This window comes from Crassostrea angulata, chromosome 1, assembly GCF_025612915.1.
Source record: "Crassostrea angulata isolate pt1a10 chromosome 1, ASM2561291v2, whole genome shotgun sequence".
NCBI lineage: Eukaryota > Metazoa > Mollusca > Bivalvia > Ostreida > Ostreidae > Magallana > Magallana angulata.
In genome coordinates, this window is record NC_069111.1 from 42072810 (window position 1) to 42090958 (window position 18149).

General features: G+C 34.7%; 3 protein-coding genes across 3 annotated transcripts; 2 read left to right on the top strand and 1 right to left on the bottom strand.

Annotated features, from left to right (window-relative positions):
- The first annotated feature begins 1628 nt into the window (after positions 1 to 1628).
- On the top strand, positions 1629 to 5034 carry LOC128155163 (mediator of RNA polymerase II transcription subunit 30-like). Its single transcript, XM_052816746.1, has 6 exons — positions 1629 to 1714; positions 1920 to 2147; positions 3437 to 3568; positions 4026 to 4178; positions 4283 to 4390; positions 4503 to 5034. The coding sequence occupies exons 2-6, from the start codon at positions 1941 to 1943 to the stop codon at positions 4599 to 4601; spliced, it is 699 nt and encodes a 232-aa protein (XP_052672706.1). The 5' UTR covers positions 1629 to 1714; positions 1920 to 1940; the 3' UTR covers positions 4602 to 5034.
- Positions 4805 to 16543, bottom strand: LOC128155149 (dolichyl-diphosphooligosaccharide--protein glycosyltransferase subunit STT3A). Its single transcript, XM_052816721.1, has 16 exons — positions 16520 to 16543; positions 15963 to 16100; positions 15321 to 15503; positions 15012 to 15157; positions 14619 to 14816; positions 14385 to 14495; positions 14211 to 14291; positions 8238 to 8394; positions 7770 to 7922; positions 7472 to 7554; positions 7044 to 7211; positions 6504 to 6692; positions 6149 to 6265; positions 5834 to 5936; positions 5327 to 5515; positions 4805 to 5212 (listed from the first exon to the last, which is right to left on the bottom strand). Exons 2-16 carry the CDS (start codon positions 16069 to 16071, stop codon positions 5067 to 5069), a joined length of 2133 nt encoding a protein of 710 aa, XP_052672681.1. The 5' UTR covers positions 16072 to 16100; positions 16520 to 16543; the 3' UTR covers positions 4805 to 5066.
- LOC128155154 (uncharacterized) lies at positions 9837 to 12817 on the top strand. The gene is made up of 2 exons (XM_052816734.1): positions 9837 to 10765; positions 11247 to 12817. Exons 1-2 carry the CDS (start codon positions 10017 to 10019, stop codon positions 12544 to 12546), a joined length of 2049 nt encoding a protein of 682 aa, XP_052672694.1. The 5' UTR covers positions 9837 to 10016; the 3' UTR covers positions 12547 to 12817.
- Positions 16544 to 18149: the final 1606 nt, after the last annotated feature.

The following is an 18149-nucleotide window of genomic DNA, read 5'->3' on the forward strand; positions in this document are numbered from 1 at the left end:
AGTCTGACAATTATTTCATGCAGTCCGTGATTTTTCTTAGGTTGCTGGTAGTTTCGACCAACCAACGGGGCATGTAGATTTCAATCTTGTCAGTTTCTACAGATCTACAATCAATTCTAAGAAGTAGAGGGAATCATACTCAGTGGATGTAAATATATTCTATTGTATATATGAAATATGATCGTTTTACAGCGACTACCCTAGTAGTCCAATCAGTATCTACATTTACAGTGTACAGCTGTAAAAAAAAAAAAAAACCAATCTTAATCAAATGCATATACTGTACGATTAAAAAAGGAAGATTCTCATAATTTATTATTATATGAATAGTACAAGCAATTCAAAGCATGGTCCGTGCAAATCCATACACATTATAAAGGAACCGTATCACTGTGTGGTGGTATGAATTTATTAAATATTTTACGGGATATCATTCCAGACGCATTCATTCAACCTTTATTCCCCCCTTTCGGAGATAACATGTCACATACAATACAAACTACATATATAATTAATAAACGTAAGGATAATCAAGAATATAGAACTACGCACAAATGTAAGCAAAATACATGCAAGTAGAAAAAGAGGTAAGTTACTTACATTTTTTTTTCATGCAGCTAGTTAGCTGCTTACATATTCGAAGCCATTAAAGAAAGCATCGATTTGTAACACTTAAAATATTAATAGGTCCAATACTTTTAAGTATACTGAATTGAAATGGTGTATACATGCCAGAATTTAGAATAGCCGATGTATTTTTTAACCTTTTAAAATTAATGCCCTTTGTGTTGGTCTGTGCTCCATGTTTTATTTTATTTAAGGTCTAAAATGAAAAACGAATTAATTGAAATTAATAAAAACATTGACATCAACATATTAGGGACATATCATATTTTGTCCCAACAATTGAACGATATAGGAAAATAATAGAAATCCGTATTTATATAGTCATATCCAAAGTAGCATATATATACAACTTTCAGATTGGGAGGGGGAGGGGGGGGGGGGGGGGAGGAGGTGACTTCATTGCTTGCGCGGATCTAGAAAAATAAATCAGGATGGGTCCGAGTGATATATAACTGTGACGTGTTATCTGGGGAATGGGGGGGGGGCAAAACTTAAACTATAAAATTAAATAAAGTTTTGAATTTTCAGAGGCGTCCGGCCTAGCTGCGGAACTGTAGCTCCACGGGAAATTGGGGTTTACGGTCTGTCAACCCACATTTCTCGTGGAGCTACAGTCAGATCCGGACTACCCCCTTCGACCCCCTCTAGATCGCTTATGATTTATATGTACTTCATCAATTTTATAGAAAGATGTGCAAGTGACCAATAAAAATCATCTGTAAGAAGCACCAGGAAGGTCTATATGTCGAAACTATTTGTATGTAGAATTCTACATACATGTACATGTAACTTCAAGATGACAAAACCTGTTCTTTTACTTACCATCAAATTGTCAAATGGAAAACCGTAAATTATACTAATAGTATACATTGTAGAAAATGAATCCTTGATATCATTATTAATAATTTTATATCTAGGAAAAAAGTTTATGATATTTTACAGGCTCGACCCACTCATTACGGCGTTTAGTCCTAATCGCACATGCGCAGTTTGTATTTTCGTTTTGGTCGGCGACTATCAATTGAAAACAATGACAATGTAAAGGGATATTGACAGCAGACTAGATAAAAACATTGTATCTTTTGAGGTACTGTATATATGCTTTGATGAAAAGTTAACTTTATGTTTATCTTCAACATTTGCTTCAAATGTCAAAGTAAATTATGCAACGTTAGACTTAAGAGTTCCATATTTCATTACAGCTGAGCATGGTTAAATTGCTTTAACCACAGGTATATATCATTCCAAACCCTAAAAACAAAGGTTTTATATTTAGCATCTTAACTTTACAGTATTCACAAACCTTTGACCCAATGGCCAACCCAGGGCATCAATATGGTCATTCCATGATGTCCCAGCCAAGCATGGGGCAACAATACCCAGCAAGCACAATGGCAAGCCAGCAGCAGCAACAACAGCAGCAACAAGGCATGATGACCAATCAGCACAGCATGATGGGAGTCCAGCAAACTCAACAAGGCATGATGGGACATCAGCCCCAGACGTCAGCACCTCAGCAGGTGGTTACAACCAAACTAGTGTCTAATATCTACTCTGTCCTGAGTTTTTGCTGCCACCACTTTTTGCTTGATATTTCGATAATCAGAAATACCTTTGTGCTCAACCTATGTAATGTTTATCCATTATTATGAAAAAAGTCCGGTTTCTGTTTTGAAACGCCCCCGTTACTGCTTCAGGCTTCAATACACAACCCAAAATAGAAAGTCTACGGAGATTTTGCATTGCATCAGCCATGAAATAGCCCAGATGATAACGGTGAAAAATTGTGTGAGGTTTACTGAGTGAAGGAAATTTATGTTTATTCCACAATATAATATCAATTTTATGCATCAAACGAGCTATTTTTAACAAATTTTGCTGAATATCTGCAGTTAAAACTATCACGCCATGGCGTCAACTAAGCAGAAAGATGACGTCACAATAGAAATAAAACGCTTCGCGAAAGCGTGCGTACTCGTTCTGTTCTCGGCCTCGTTAAAAATCATAAAACTAACTTGTCACCATTATAAGATATACCATCTTACAATAATTTGGTCTTTAGAAAGGGGAAGAGATAATTTTGATGTGATTATAGTGAGGTAATGTATGGTACTTTAATGCTATATTTGAACAAATTTATTAAGATATTCACCATTTCAAAGAGCCCCTATTTGATAAAAGTAGTACAACAAAAAGCATTTTGGAGGACATTGAGTTGATCTTTACCTCTGACTTGGAATATAGTTCAAGATTATTTCACATATTTTTAATTATCTACCAAGCACTCTATGGGAGTAGTTTGAGGCAGGTAGGATTAAGGAAAGAAAATATGTATCGTCTGAACAACAATTTTTCTTAAATCTTCTTTAACTTTGACATTTGACTTACATACTTAGTTCAAGGTCATTGTGCACCCTTACTTGAGAGGGATGTTTGGTAAAGTTTGAGTAAGATTGGATTAAGTAGAGAGAAAATATTTTTAGGGAAGGATTTTTAACCAGTACCTGCTGTGACCTTTACCTTTGACATAGAAACTTGGTTAAAGGTACAGAAACTGCACACCCTTTACCTTCAGTCTATTAGTAATGTCTGATCAAGTTTGGAACCAAGTCTTAGGGTAAAGAAATAATGGTCCACAGATAACAAGCAATGACCTTCTCTTTTGATCTAGAAACTTGTTTTAAGGTCACTGCTCATCTTTTTCCCACAAGCACTCATTAGATAGGTAGTCAAATGGGCCAAATGGTCAAGAGAAATGTATTAAATTGCTTTTGCTTTGTATTATAAAACAATGATTTGATGATTATAGGTACAACCAATGATGTCTCCTACTAAAGAGATCAACGGGGTGAGCATGTGCAAAAAAGGACAGGAATATGTACAGGAGCTATTCCAGAAAATGCATGACATTTTTAAATACATGACAACAAAAGCAAACCAGGTATTTAGTGTAACTGTTCTCTGGAGGTCAGTGTACATAAACTGCTGTTAGCAATGCCCAGTATATGTTTGGCATGAGTTTTGACCCAGTTTTATTATCATTCCTCGGTTAATAAAATTGGTACATGTTCTGTATAAATACACGTTTTTTTTGACACCTTTCAGTTGCATTACTTTGTTTAAAAATATCCAAAACCCATTATCTCCACTTATTAAAGAATTTCTTTGTAAATATTAAGGCAAATGAAGCAACAACATTAGAGAAAATTGTGATCACATAAATTTGCCAGATCTTTTTCAAAATAAATCTTAATTCTCACTACTAAATTTTACTAGTCACATTTTTGTCTTGACTCTTGACAATGGTAATTTGTAAAGAAATGTCATTATTCACCTTGATGAGTTATCTCTCCTATCAGAACAGTATCTGAAGATAGCTTCCTGAATATATTTTCCAGCTACCTAATGGCATCAACTGTAGTGTTCAGATGGCCACGGAGAGGAGGGCAAAGGTCGCGGAGCAGATTGAACATCTCACCATGCTGTTCAAGAAAATCCGACTGTTTTATGACAATGTGAACGAGATGTGTCCCGATGACCCTGATGATGATGTAAGTAAAGGGAGAGATGTTTCTCTGTGTAAAGTAATACCCAGTACATGAAATCCTAAACATGGTATTTTCAGTGAAGCATTATCTACCGTACATTATTTCAGGTTTTGGTGGCAGTAATGGGGCAACCATTTGAAGAAAAGTTTACACCAAGTCCTGACTCATGTTTTAAGTACAAAATTGGAAAAGAAGAAAACAGAGAAATGGTAGAAGTAAGGTGTTGGTTTTTTTTCATTTCATTGAAATTATACCTGGAAGATTTTGTTTTGTTGGATATGATAATTCAGAATTTTGAAATATAAATCTTTTTTTTGATTCCCATAGCAACTTAGACTGAAGAACCGGCAGTTGAAGGCTATTATTGATCAGATGAGGACCATTATCTGGGAAATCAACACAATGATTGTGATGAGAAAAACTTGATGCTAGAGATTCTAGTAACTACATGTAAATCTGACTCCTGACCTGGCAATTGTATCTAGCAGCGACTCAAATGTCAGTTGTGCAGCTTCAAGAACATTTAGTCAGGTACTTTTGTGCTGATCATCAAACAGAGAGAACTACAACTGATAATGGATATCTAGATCTGGTATACCCTGACTGATACATGTACATAGAAACAACAATTGTTTAAGTTTTGTATGTCATTTATTGTCTTGTCATGCTGTGAATCATTAATAAACATCACAACAGCTGAAGTGGTATTGTTTCTTTTTGCAAACAAATGTAATCTGGTTGACAACTATGGACAAGTTTTCTTTGTAAATATTTTTTCAGTATATCTATAACAATGTATAAACATTACAAGTTGACAATGTTTGTAAAAAATCCAAACAACAATATGTATTTTTTTTTTTTTAAAATGAATGATAAGTCTCTGATATAGAATTATGCCCCTCTGTTATCTAAATCTTTAACTTTATAAATACGAACAAGCCAATGTTCTGTGGTGTATGCTTCTTCTAAAACATCCAGATCAAAATTTTTGTTTCCTATTTCTGCATTTCTAACTCTGTCATATCCTGTGGGTTTTCCTGTTGAGAAACAAAAGATGCATTGATAAAATTATAAACAATTATTAATTCTTGATTATGGTAGAAATGCCATGGTTGACAAATAAGGGGGACTGACAATGACTATTTACTCACCTCCCTCTGTGTAAACTTCCCCGAATCTGTAGTAGCACATCTTGTACATCAGACAGTTGAGGAGGGTGGGTGACCCCTCTTTGTCGATCCTAAACTCTCCTTGTGGGGTGTAGTAATCGGCCTCTTTTATGTGTGCCCCTCGGTCTGTGCTGCCCCCAATACGAACCATCCACAAAAACTTATTAATATCTGAAAAAGACCCATGCTGTCTTTTATTACAGTAGCCCTAATTCTGAATGGGATTTCTACATCATTATTATTTCAGTCTGCACATTCATTTTGAAGTAATTTAAAATTGCTACTGAATAAAATGCATACTGATTACAATTCACACTCCCATTTTACTTTCCCAAAATAGCCTCATGAATATCAATTCCATGGAACCTTTTACTTAACAATTCTGAGAGGTGAAAAATGACATTGAGTGAAAACCCTATACATAGTATTTATGCTTTACTGGTAATTTTATCATAGAATTCCTTAAAATTTTGAACTCCATAATCTTACCATCAGAGGAATACCCAGTAAGTCCTCCAAATATAACCAATACATAATTGACATCTAGTTCTCTCATAATTTCATAGGCCTTGTCTTCTGTTGATGCCATAGCCTAAAATATAAAGAATTTCTTATATTTTAGTCTGCATAACAGGAACATCTTGTCTAGTTACTAATAATCCATATGTATATGTATGTATAATTGACTAACATGCATAGATGTTTTAGTGAAAGGATGAAAAAAATGCATAATAATGGTATGATAACTTTAGACGTCAATCAAAATATCATGATATTACATGAATGACTATACAGTACAATTACCTGTCCTACTCGGGATATGTGTGTATTATTCCAAGTGTTGTTATCTACTAAAATAGTTCTATTTGCCATTGCTGTTATTTGGTACCCATAATCCCACCATGACATCACTTTTGCATCCTGTAAAGTTCCAAAAAGCACAGTGAATACAAGCAAACAATATTTATACAATTCATTAATCATATGCGTAAAGATTCCTCTGTTTATTCCTAGTCATACGTGTAAAAATAATTTTTGTTCAATTTTAGTCTTAAATTGCTTAGCTAGTTCATAATGTTAAACTTTTCTCATACAAATTAACATATTTTGAGCAGTATAATTCTACTCTGGGTTTTGAGTTTTCCAAATGGTCCTCTACCTCTGGAGTGTTGTGTCGGAGCCAATAGTAAGCCTCTCTGAAGTCGTCAAAGATGATCCTGCCTCCGTCCCCGGCCCGCGCGGACAGAACGATAGAGGGGCTGGAGTAAGCCTCGGAGGTGACCCAGGTACAGTGGAAGGTGTAGGTGATCAGAAAGGCTGTCACCAAGAACACAACACCAGTCGCTACCTACAGCAACACAAAACGGAGGTTGAATACATCCGTTTCAATAAGGTGAGAGTTATCTTTCCAATTTATGGACTTTAACAATTCTTTCAAAACATGGAAGATGTGATTGATAATTTGATATTCATCAACCCCATTCTTATTCATCATGAAATCTATGATTAATCTATTTGCTTACAATGAGAAGTATGATGAACATGTACATACACATATAAATTAAACATGCACATGTATTCTGACATGAATTCCCAGCATAATAATGATGACTATGATTTCTATTCACACAGATAAATTTAAATTAATATAAAAAGTGTTTTCTTCACAGTAAGTGTTCACTTCATAAGCAGAACAAACCTCATTCTTGAAGGGGTAAGTGTGATCCACATTCTTTTTGGATGTCTTTTTGTCCTTTCGGGAGACATCAAGGTTCTTCATGTAAGTGTTCAGAGTGGAGGAAACTCCGATACCAGACAGGATACACATGACTGGAGCCAGGACCAACATCAAACGAACCATGACACCCTGCAAAATATTAAAGTTGTTGAATTACAGCTTTATAAAATATAGACTTCTATGATTATCTAAAGTTTGAAATAATTGCACTTTGCTATCAGTAATGCCAGAAGCATACACTCGAAGTTGTTCAGACAATTCAAATTTTCTGAGAACTAGTTTATGCAGGTAATAAAAATTTAAATGATACATGGACATGTATGATGTAAGAAGTGACATAATAATTTGTTTTTAATTGAAATTTTAAAAAATCCTGTATATGTACATACAGCAAAGTAGATGCTGGTGACACCGTACATGATGATGAAGATGTTAGCGTCCGTCAGGCGGTTAAAGCAGAAATACAGTCCAGCTAAAATAAAGACGATGAAATAATGTTTTAATTGATCCTTTGAAATTTATGTAGAGCAATTAAAAAAATTATATAATTTTTTTTTACTTTTATAACTTCAGATTTTAGCAAAAGTTGATGTTGATTTCTGTCTCTGTATTACTTCTTTGTTAAATAAAATTTGCTAAATTTAAAAAATAGAATTTTAACAACTAGATACACAAACAGCAACTGACCTGGGAACATGATGGTAAGCATTTGTAAGTCAAAGTAGAAGGAGCTCCAGGTAGTAGGCTGGTGTTCTGATACCGAGGCAATAATGGGGATATTGTTCTTGGCATAGGAGGGGTCCAACAGGGAGTAGAAACGCCCGGTCCAGGGAGAGATTTCTTATCACTGTTAAGGATCTATTTCATTTACTCTACATGTACTGGTACATATTTCTCTTTCACATGCACCTGTACTGCACCAGCTGTGCATAGTACATTACCTGGTACGTGAAATTAATTTATCCCACACAAAAGTTTTATTTCCCCATTTGTTATTAAAAACATTGTACAGTTCTAAGAATTTGCAATAAAAGTAATTCTTTTTCCTATATCTCATCTTCAATTACATCACAGTTGTTGCCCGAAATAAAACCCACACAACATATTCCTACACGTTACAGCATGAAAATGATTTCATTTTGAAAGAAAGGATACTGCCAGTGGCGGTTCCAATAGCAGCCACAGACAGACTGACAACAGCACCCATCAGGACAATGCTCCTGAACAAGATATTGAACTGTTCAACACTCAGCTTGGATCTCACATAATCAATGAAGGCATGCATCTGGCAAAGTCCAAAAACTCCCAGGGCCTGCAAAAGCAAAATAGCAATTTACCATAACTAATTTCAACAAAAATTCCAACTTTAAAGCTGAACATTACTCATAAGTAGGCACCATCAGAAAGTTGCTAGTATATAAACACTTCAATTTCTTTACACCTGATTGCACACCCGATACGTAATATTCCTTTTGTGATATTAGATTTTGTGAATTTATTTCAAGTTTTATGTGCATTTTTCTGTTTGTAGATAATGCATTAATATCTGTATGTTTGATGTTAGCATTCTTCTGGCTTGGAAAAAGTGCATAACAAGAGAAAAGCTGTCAACGTGACAGCAAACCGGGTTTTCTTTTATGTGAACTGTATCCATAATCCTATCAACACGTATCCAGTGAAATGGAGTACCCTATATGCAACATTTTGCCAAAAAATGACTAAGTTCAAAAGCTAGTACTTTTTTCATAAATTATCAGAAATCAAAATCCTAGCAATATGCACACCTCTGATATATGTACAATTGATCTGCAAAAAAACAACTTCCTATCTTAAAAACTGTAGGAGGAGTTATCCGTACAATGAGGGTACCCTATATGCAATATTTTGCCAAAAAATGACTAAGTTCAAAAGCTGGTATTTTTTTCATAAATTATCAGAAATCAAAATCCTAGCAATATGCACACCTCTGATATATGTACAATTGATCTGCAAAAGAACAACGTCCTATCTTGAGAACTGTAGGAGGAGTTATCCGTACAATGAGGGTACCCTATATGCAATATTTTGCCAAAAAATGACTAAGTTCAAAAGCTGGTATTTTTTTCATAAAGGAGAATAGCGCACTTATAATGGAATATCGCATACAATATAACGCATTTTAAAAAATGAATTTTTATTGATTTTTTTCAAATGTTTCCATTATTTTACAGTTCGTGCATACAAATAAAAAAAAACTTGGTAAAAAATGTTATATTAGTGTCGATAAAAATCCGATAAAATAATCAGTTTTTGTATTGACCATATGGGAATATGTGATGTGGGCATTGGCAAATAACAAAAACAAACATTAAACCACCGTAAACCAGAAAAAATAAATTAAATTTAATTTCAGCTGACATCAAACAATACTATAATGCAAAAATATTTTTGGTTTAAGGTGGTCTTCATTTTAAAATTTAAGAATGAAATCAACAACCCTACATTCGTGATTACTCTTTCATAGTATTACATGGAGAATTATAAGATAAAAATTTTTATCAATGATATCGTGGCGTAGTGGTTATAGGCATCGATTTCTTGTCCTTTTTGCTTTAGTGGTCATGGGTTCGATTCCCGATGACTGCATAAATATTTTTGTCTTAATTAGTTTTGTTGAAATATTGGTTTTTTTATTTAAAAAATCCCTTTTTTAATAATTAAAAGCATTAAAGAAACTGTATATCGCGTTAGTATCACAAATGTGATAGAGAAAATGTATAGAATGTATAGATATATATGTATAGATGTATAAAAATGTATAGAAAAAATAAACAAAGACGTGTACAAACAATAGTACCGCACTCGATTCACTTTTGCACGGGTATTTAAAGAAAAAGGAAAGAAGACACCGAGAAAGAGTAAACAAGAAGCGTTTTTCCTACCACAAGGCTTAAAATGAGACTTAAATGCACTGTATGCGGTAAGAGTGTTAAACTAGGCCAAGGCAGAAAAATATCTGTGAAACAATTGGAATTTTATCGTAACCATAAAAACCATAGAACAATTGACAGAGATGGTACTGTCTGCAATGCATGCAGGATGAAAGTTTATAACATCGATAGATCGATTATCAAACAGAGTACATGCGTGCCAACCCCTGTCGCTGCGCTCAATGTAGAACCGAATGCATGCAATGACGAAGATGATAAAGACGAGTTAGTCACAATTCCAACTTTATCTGTCAGCAAGTCGCATAGCGTGTGTGCAATATGCTTAATTAAAAACAAAAATCTTATCTGCATGGGAGAATCTGTGCGTTTAAGTGTATTCGTTAATCAAGGTGTATTACTGGAGGAAGGGGTCAGGTGTTGTAAAAATCATTTAAACGGGAAACAGCTTAAGCGAGATGCCATTATAGACAAATCTAAGCTTCGTAAAAAACATACTACTATACAGACTTCTCAGCTAGTAAAACTACTGGAAAACCTTCGCAAGTCAGCCTCTGTATCCACAGCCAGACGTCTCAGCTTTGACGACCTAGAGGACTACACAGACATCGACCTTCTTAACCTGACAGGACTGAAAAAGCACCAGTTTGAGGAGCTAGTTGAAATGATTACAACCCTAAAGAAGTCGAAGTTAATGTCGCCCAGACTTGCTATTGGAGTGCTGCTGGTGAAACTCAGAACAGGGCTCTCTCAGGGGTATACAATTATTATACAATTATATACAAACAGAGGTGTTCTACGTGCAAATAAACCAACTTTTTAGTATAAAACAGCTTAACTCCCAACCCCGCTCAACCCCACATACACACAAACATACCAATCATTATTACATATCTACTTTAAAAATTGCTGAAATGTATATATATAATCATAATGTTTGCAACCAGTTCTCTGAGCATAAACCAAATATAATACATAATGGGTACCTTTGTCATTCAAATTGTAATAGCGACACAAATAAAAAGTTGGTTTACGTCGTCATTTTAATCTATTGTTCTATCATAAAACAAATTATGGTTATTTGTGCATTAGTAAAAATGAATGTAAATATGTGTGCATGAGAAGGTAAATAAACATATTCTGTATGCATTAAAATTCTAATTTTTTATTAATAAGCATTAAATAAAACGTTTTGAGATGTTCAGGACAAACATTGATATCTTTTTTTCCATTTTAGATTTATTGGAACACTCTTTGGTAAGAAGCAAAGACAGATTTCCCGATATATCAAACAAGCCAGAGAAGCCCTTTGTTCGGATTTTGTCCCCTCGTATCTTGGCTTCCATCACATTTCTAGAAATACCATCATTGAAGAACATACAACATACTATGCAACTCAAATATTTAGCAACTTTTTGTCAGACTCTGTAATATCTATCATGGATGGAACGTACATATACATTCAAAAAAGTCACAATTACGCATTTCAACGTCAATGTTTTAGTATGCACAAGCACAGACCCTTAGTAAAACCAATGGTAGTTACAGCAACTGACGGCTACATCATTAGTATTCTGGGCCAATTTTTTCCCAATGGTCGAAACAACGACGCCTCAATTCTGAAATATATGGTCAAATCAAATGAAGAGAACTTATTACAGTGGTTTAAAAAAGATGATATTCTTATTCTCAACAGAGGTTTTCGTGACTCCATAGAGTTTTTAAACGATATCGGGTTTTGTACAAAATTCCCTGCATTTCTTGGTCCCAAAGAAAAACAATTCAGTGCAAAGGAGGGGAATGAAACAAGACTCGTAACAAAGATTAGATGGGCTGTTGAGTCGGTCAACGCTAGGTTGAAGACATGGAAGTTCTTGGACAAAGTAGTATGTAACAAAGATATTCCCCATCTTAAAAAATACATTAATATAGTGGCAGCAATCTGCAATTGTTTTCGTGCCCCATTACAGCAATCCCATGACAACGATTGCGACATAGCCCGTAAGATGGTGGAACGCACAAAAATGGCAAACCTTGTCCAGCAGGAGGTCGAATCTCAGGGACATTTAAAGAAACATTTAAGTCATTGGCAGAGCATCGAATCCATTGATTTCACATTCCCACGGTTAGGTGACGACTACCTAAGATCCCTAACATTTGGGGTGTATCAACTGTCACAGGCACCGCATTATGCCGACCAACATTTAAGTGATGGTGACTTAGACATCAGAGTTAATAAAGCATCCGACGAATACATAAGGGGGAAAATTCAGTCTCGGCATACGTCATCAAAGAAATATTTTCTGTGGATAAAGATAAACCATGATGATCCACACGACCCAATTGTTGGTTGGTATTGCGAGTGCAAAGCGGGTGCCCGCACAGTTGGGTGTTGCGCACATATAGCAACAATCATTTGGTATTTAGGAAATGGAAAACACTCGCAATATCAACCAAAATTGGATATATTGACACCATCTGTTCAAGACGCAGCGGCAATTCCTGAAGTAGAGATTGATCTCAAACTTCTCGACTAACTTATGTATGCTATAGTAAATGAATAATTACCACTTTAAAATTGTGTAATTGCATTTATAAAAAGGATGTGTATCACATTACTATTTAAGAGTGAAAAATGCAGATTCATATGACCACACTTTGAATTTAATCGCAAGATGTTGAATACCATATGTTGAATACCACTGTTTAACTAAGTATTACAAAAGCTTGACCTTAAATTTCAACGCGTCAGATAATTCTATTTATAGAAGCAGGTACTTTCCATTTAAAAATGAGAAAGGGCGAAAAAATGGGAAAGTACGCTATACCTCTTATCAGAAATCAAAATCCTAGCAATATGCACACCTCTGATATATGTACAACTGATCTGCAAAAGAACAACTTCCTATCTTGAGAACTGTAGGAGGAGTTATCCGTACAATGAGGGTACCCTATATGCAATATTTTGCCAAAAAATGACTAAGTTCAAAAGCTGGTATTTTTTTCATAAATTATCAGAAATCAAAATCCTAGCAATATGCACACCTCTGATATATGTACAATTGATCTGCAAAAGAACAACGTCCTATCTTGAGAACTGTAGGAGGAGTTATCCGTACAATGAGGGTACCCTATATGCAATATTTTGCCAAAAAATGACTAAGTTCAAAAGCTGGTATTTTTTTCATAAATTATCAGAAATCAAAATCCTAGCAATATGCACACCTCTGATATATGTACAATTGATCTGCAAAAGAACAACTTCCTATCTTAAAAACTGTAGGAGGAGTTATCCGTACAATGAGGGTACCCTATATGCAATATTTTGCCAAAAAATGACTAAGTTCCAAAGCTGGTATTTTTTTCATAAATTATCAGAAATCAAAATCCTAGCAATATGCACACCTCTGATATATGTACAATTGATCAGCAAAAGAACAACGTCCTATCTTGAGAACTGTAGGAGGAGTTATCCGTACAATGAGGGTACCCTATATGCAATATTTTGCCAAAAAATGACTAAGTTCAAAAGCTGGTATTTTTTTCATAAATTATCAGAAATCAAAATCCTAGCAATATGCACACCTCTGATATATGTACAACTGATCTGCAAAAGAACAACTTCCTACCTTAAAAACTGTAGGAGGACTTATCCGTACAATGAGGGTACCCTATATGCAATATTTTGCCAAAAAATGACTAAGTTCAAAAGCTGGTATTTTTTTCATAAATTATCAGAAATCAAAATCCTAGCAATATGCACACCTCTGATATATGTACAACTGATCTGCAAAAGAACAACTTCCTACCTTAAAAACTGTAGGAGGACTTATCCGTACAATGAGGGTACCCATTTGGCAGCCGCCCGCCCGCCCGCCCGCCCACCCGCCCGCCATTTTCACCATTTTAATAACCGGATTTTTCCGTTGGAAAACCCGGTTAAAAATTGACAATTTCAATGGGACCGAGTAATATGGCAACGAAAGATGTATGTCCACACAGGTGAGACCTCTACAGCGAAATACTTTGAACTGTTAAGAGCTCTGTGGCTTACATGTATATATAAGGCCTGTAGGGAAAGCGGGAAAGAAAGAGAACTATGGCTGACAATGCTTTAAACGAGTAATGCTCAGCTTTAACAAGGCAAGAACAGTGCACACATTAAAGCATTTTTTTTATATCCTAGATTTTCCATACTTACAGCCATATGTTCACTGGACTGAACAGGTTGGAAGCCAACAAAGGAGATCTGCATGGACAGGATGGTTCCAATGCAGTACACCTGTCAAAAGTAAAAGTAATCTTTGTAAAACGTGAAGGATTTGTGAATAAATTTGACGTATGTTGGCCAGATGACCTACATGTGTTTACTTACAGCAGAATAAGCCACATATATCCTGTGAGAGAATCTGCCGGTCAACATAAGGGCCAGGACGTGTAGAGGAATCAAGTTGATCAGGAAAACATAACCTCCCCATGAGGAAACCTACAACGACAACAAATAGTATCAAAATACAAAGGCACTGGGAAGGTAAGAGGTATTAAGTATAAATGCACATGGTAGTACATAAAGATTTAGACCTTTGAAAAATTTACAGGATAGAATTACCATGTAAAAGTAGGCCAGGGCACACAGACAGGACCAGAAGAGTGACCCAGTTTTGACGGACTTGATCCACAGAGCATATGTCAGCAGCATGCAGAAGATGGCAATTCCTTCGTTATCATAGGACCCAGCCACAGAACGGGAGATGTATCCAGGTACAATAGCGATCATAGCAGCAGCTACAAGCCCAGCACCAGCATCCTGAAAATATCAATTTATTTTATCATTTGAATTCATGAACATATTTTACTTTTCTGTCTTGTAATTCGGGTTAATGAATAATATATCACAGTTTTAAATCAAAGCATGGCATGCTACAGACTTTTACTCTGAATAATAATGAAAGTTTGTACAGGACATGAGCACAGATACAATGGAAAATTTAAAAGCTCTCACCTTGAGTTCCTTGGTAAACCAGTAAGTGACAAGTGTAGTGAAACTTGAAAACATTGGAGCCAGGAATACACACACATTTCTGATATCAATGGTGATGTTGAAGAACCACAAAGCATGGTAAAACACAGCAGATGTAACCATTAAACCTTAGTGGAAAATAGAAATAATTTTTAATATGTGGGCTGAGATGCAGCCAGGTGCCAGGAATATTTAAATAAATAATATAATTCTTTTTTTTTTAAATAAGAAGGTGTAATACATTTTAAAGCAATCATTGTTATGATTATGTGATATCATTTAATTTCTCACCAGGGTAGATTGTTCCTCCAATGATACGACCCAGGGGATACCATGCTCTATCATCAAACCAGTTGTGGAAGCTATAAAATCCTTCCTCAGTCAGGTATCTAGTGGTGCGGTAGTTAAAGTAGGGATCAAACTCGTGGATAACACTTTCAAATCGTAAAACTGAAAACAGCCTTGTTGAAAATGCTGAAAGAAAAATATTTTCAAAATGGGATTATAAATGTTTCATGATTTCAATTTTTAAATGCTGAACACTTGGACACTGTATGCAAATTAGATCTACAATGAATTGCATATTTTAATAGAATTTTTGGAATAAACTGTACTGGCGTGCGACCAGTTCTCGCCGAGTATTATTTCTCGCCAGTACATTGTGACGTCATTTTATCAACACATAAAATTATATACGAAAAATGACGTCACAATGTACTGGCGAGAAATGGTACTCGGCGAGAACTGGTCGCACGCCAGTATACAGCATAAATTTTGCTCAATCACACATTTAAAATATTTTGTCCAGTTTAAAATTTGAGCAGACAAATTTGTTTTTAAAGAAATGCTTGGCCTAAATTTCAAATTCACCCACTGACAATGAGGGTTTATGGGAGGAAATTCTTTTGCTGCATACAAGCTTGAATAACTTACATAATATGGCTGCAATGGACAGGACCAACATTTTCAGAAGGGTGTCCTGTTTGTCAGGTGACATTTTGAGGAGCCACTGTGGGCCCCATCCTGCTGAGGAGGACTTCATTTCAATGCTGTTCTATTGGTTAGCAAAACACTTGAAAGGCATAAAAGGTAAACTATAGTCCAACAGTGAATCTCAGATTGAGAATGTAAATTCTAAATGATAATCACATTCCAAATTCTAAAACAAAACTTTCCGAACTTATTAAAAACAGGGATATCTTACAACGAGTGAAATGTCAGTATTTTCTAACTATTTTTTACTATTTCAAACGTTTTAATATCTCTGCAGAGGAAATTCTGAATAACAAAATCCGCCATGCTTGCCACATCAGCACTAGCCGGCTTGGATTAAAAGAAATTTTAGAGTACATTTGTTCAAAATTATATAAAAACATGCTAAACGTACATTATTATTGACATTTATTATCTTGCAAAACCTTTTGCAAAACTGGCATTACAGAATATTCGTTAAAAAACTTTTTTCCAAGTCTGACTGACTTGACAAACTTACCTACGTGTACCAACCCAGGAGCATCAAGTAACGGACGATTTCATTGGTCACCCAAAACATTTGCATTCAGGGGACAAAAAGTGCGCTACCGCATTTTCAAAAATGAAACCGAAATTGCGCGAACAATTCCAATCACAAAATAACTTTTGCCAGCGGAAATGGCCGATTAGTTACGACTGCATTTCCATTTTCAACATAGCTGGATTGTCGTGGCTATTTTTAGTCTATAATAATCTTCTTCAGTAGCTCTGAATAAAGATATTGTGAGTAAACAACAATATTCATGTCTCTGAAAAAATATTCAAATCTTTCAGTTAAAATGTCAAAGATTTTTCTTTTCCAAAAGTAACGAAAAATTTAGCTACTTTATGGCTAAATATTTACATTTTCAACTGTCTCTGTCGGTGATAACATTACGAATAAATTTTGAACCATAAAACCAAACAACTTTATAAAACATGAGTGATACAAAATGGGCGTGTCTTATAGCATTACCGAAAAACGGTATTGGCTGTGCCGCGTAGTAATACATAGCATATGCTACATGAAAATAGTGATTTTAAAATATATTGTTTTAAAGTGTACAATTTTGGAAATGATATAAATATAAGTAATAAAGAATCATTCTTTGAATATTATGAGGTGATAATTTCGGTCGGAGCGTGGTCAAATCTATTGGACCGAAATTATCACCTCGTAATAGTCAAAGAATGATTCCTTATTCCTAAAAGAAAGCATCTCTTAAAATTTTAAGTAGATCTGATGGGTAATTTGATAACCACCCATGCATCTTCAACATTGTGACAATTATTTTTACAACATAAGTTATATATATTATTTAAGTCATATGGCATGTTTAGATATGTAAATTTCACATTGAATAGAAGATGATTTTTTTTATTTGCTTGATATTTCGATAATCATAAATACCTTTGTGCTCAAACCACGTCCATCCACTATTATGAAAAATGTCCAGATTATTTGTTTTGAAACGCCCCCTCTACCGCTTCAGGTTTCAATACACATATCCAAAAATAGAAAGTCTACGGGGATTTTGCATTGCATCAGCCATTATCAGCCCGGATGATAACGTTGAAATATTGTGCGAGGTATCCCGAGTACCTCCGAATGGAGAAAAAATGTAAAAATTTTCCATTATAAATCTCCGTAAGAAATTTGTTTTCGTTCCTGTGAACTTTTATGAGTGAAAAATGATAATTGTTCAATGAAGGTATCTTAGATATATTCCATTTTATCGATTTCAACTGTATTTCTTTCACAGGTATGTGTATTTTTATTAAAAATCATCAAAAAGTGATGGAAGCAATAACTTGGGACAGAATTTAGTATACATGTACAGTAGCTTATATTAACTAATGTATAACTCTGGGTCGACAAAAAATATCCTTTTTCCAACACACGACAGGATGTTGAATAATTGACCACTCTTTTCATGAATAATACAATATATACTCGAAATTAAATCTTAACTTCGGCTTGAAATGGAATTTAACTGCGAATTTTTATTTTGATAAAGTTTATGTATTATGTTGTTAGAGTTACAATATATTCCATGATATAATTTTATAAAGTGTACAAAATAAAATTAAAAGATAGGAAAAATTAAA

What these genes read in the sequence shown, in the direction of transcription:
- LOC128155149 (XM_052816721.1), bottom strand. Translation starts at nt 16,071, where the DNA reads ATGAAGTCCTCCTCAGCAGGATGGGGCCCACAGTGGCTCCTCAAAATG. An exon ending in TATTGGAACCGCCACTGGCA is followed by an intron (nt 7,923 to 8,237) that starts GTATCCTTTCTT and finishes AACAGTGATAAG; the next exon opens with AAATCTCTCCCTGGACCGGG. An exon ending in GCTTACCATCATGTTCCCAG is followed by an intron (nt 7,555 to 7,769) that starts GTCAGTTGCTGT and finishes TCTTTATTTTAG; the next exon opens with CTGGACTGTATTTCTGCTTT.
- LOC128155154 (XM_052816734.1), top strand. Translation starts at nt 10,017, where the DNA reads ATGAGACTTAAATGCACTGTATGCGGTAAGAGTGTTAAACTAGGCCAA. An exon ending in AGAACAGGGCTCTCTCAGGG is followed by an intron (nt 10,766 to 11,246) that starts GTATACAATTAT and finishes TTTCCATTTTAG; the next exon opens with ATTTATTGGAACACTCTTTG.
- LOC128155163 (XM_052816746.1), top strand. Translation starts at nt 1,941, where the DNA reads ATGGCCAACCCAGGGCATCAATATGGTCATTCCATGATGTCCCAGCCA. An exon ending in TGACAACAAAAGCAAACCAG is followed by an intron (nt 3,569 to 4,025) that starts GTATTTAGTGTA and finishes TATATTTTCCAG; the next exon opens with CTACCTAATGGCATCAACTG. An exon ending in CCGATGACCCTGATGATGAT is followed by an intron (nt 4,179 to 4,282) that starts GTAAGTAAAGGG and finishes ACATTATTTCAG; the next exon opens with GTTTTGGTGGCAGTAATGGG.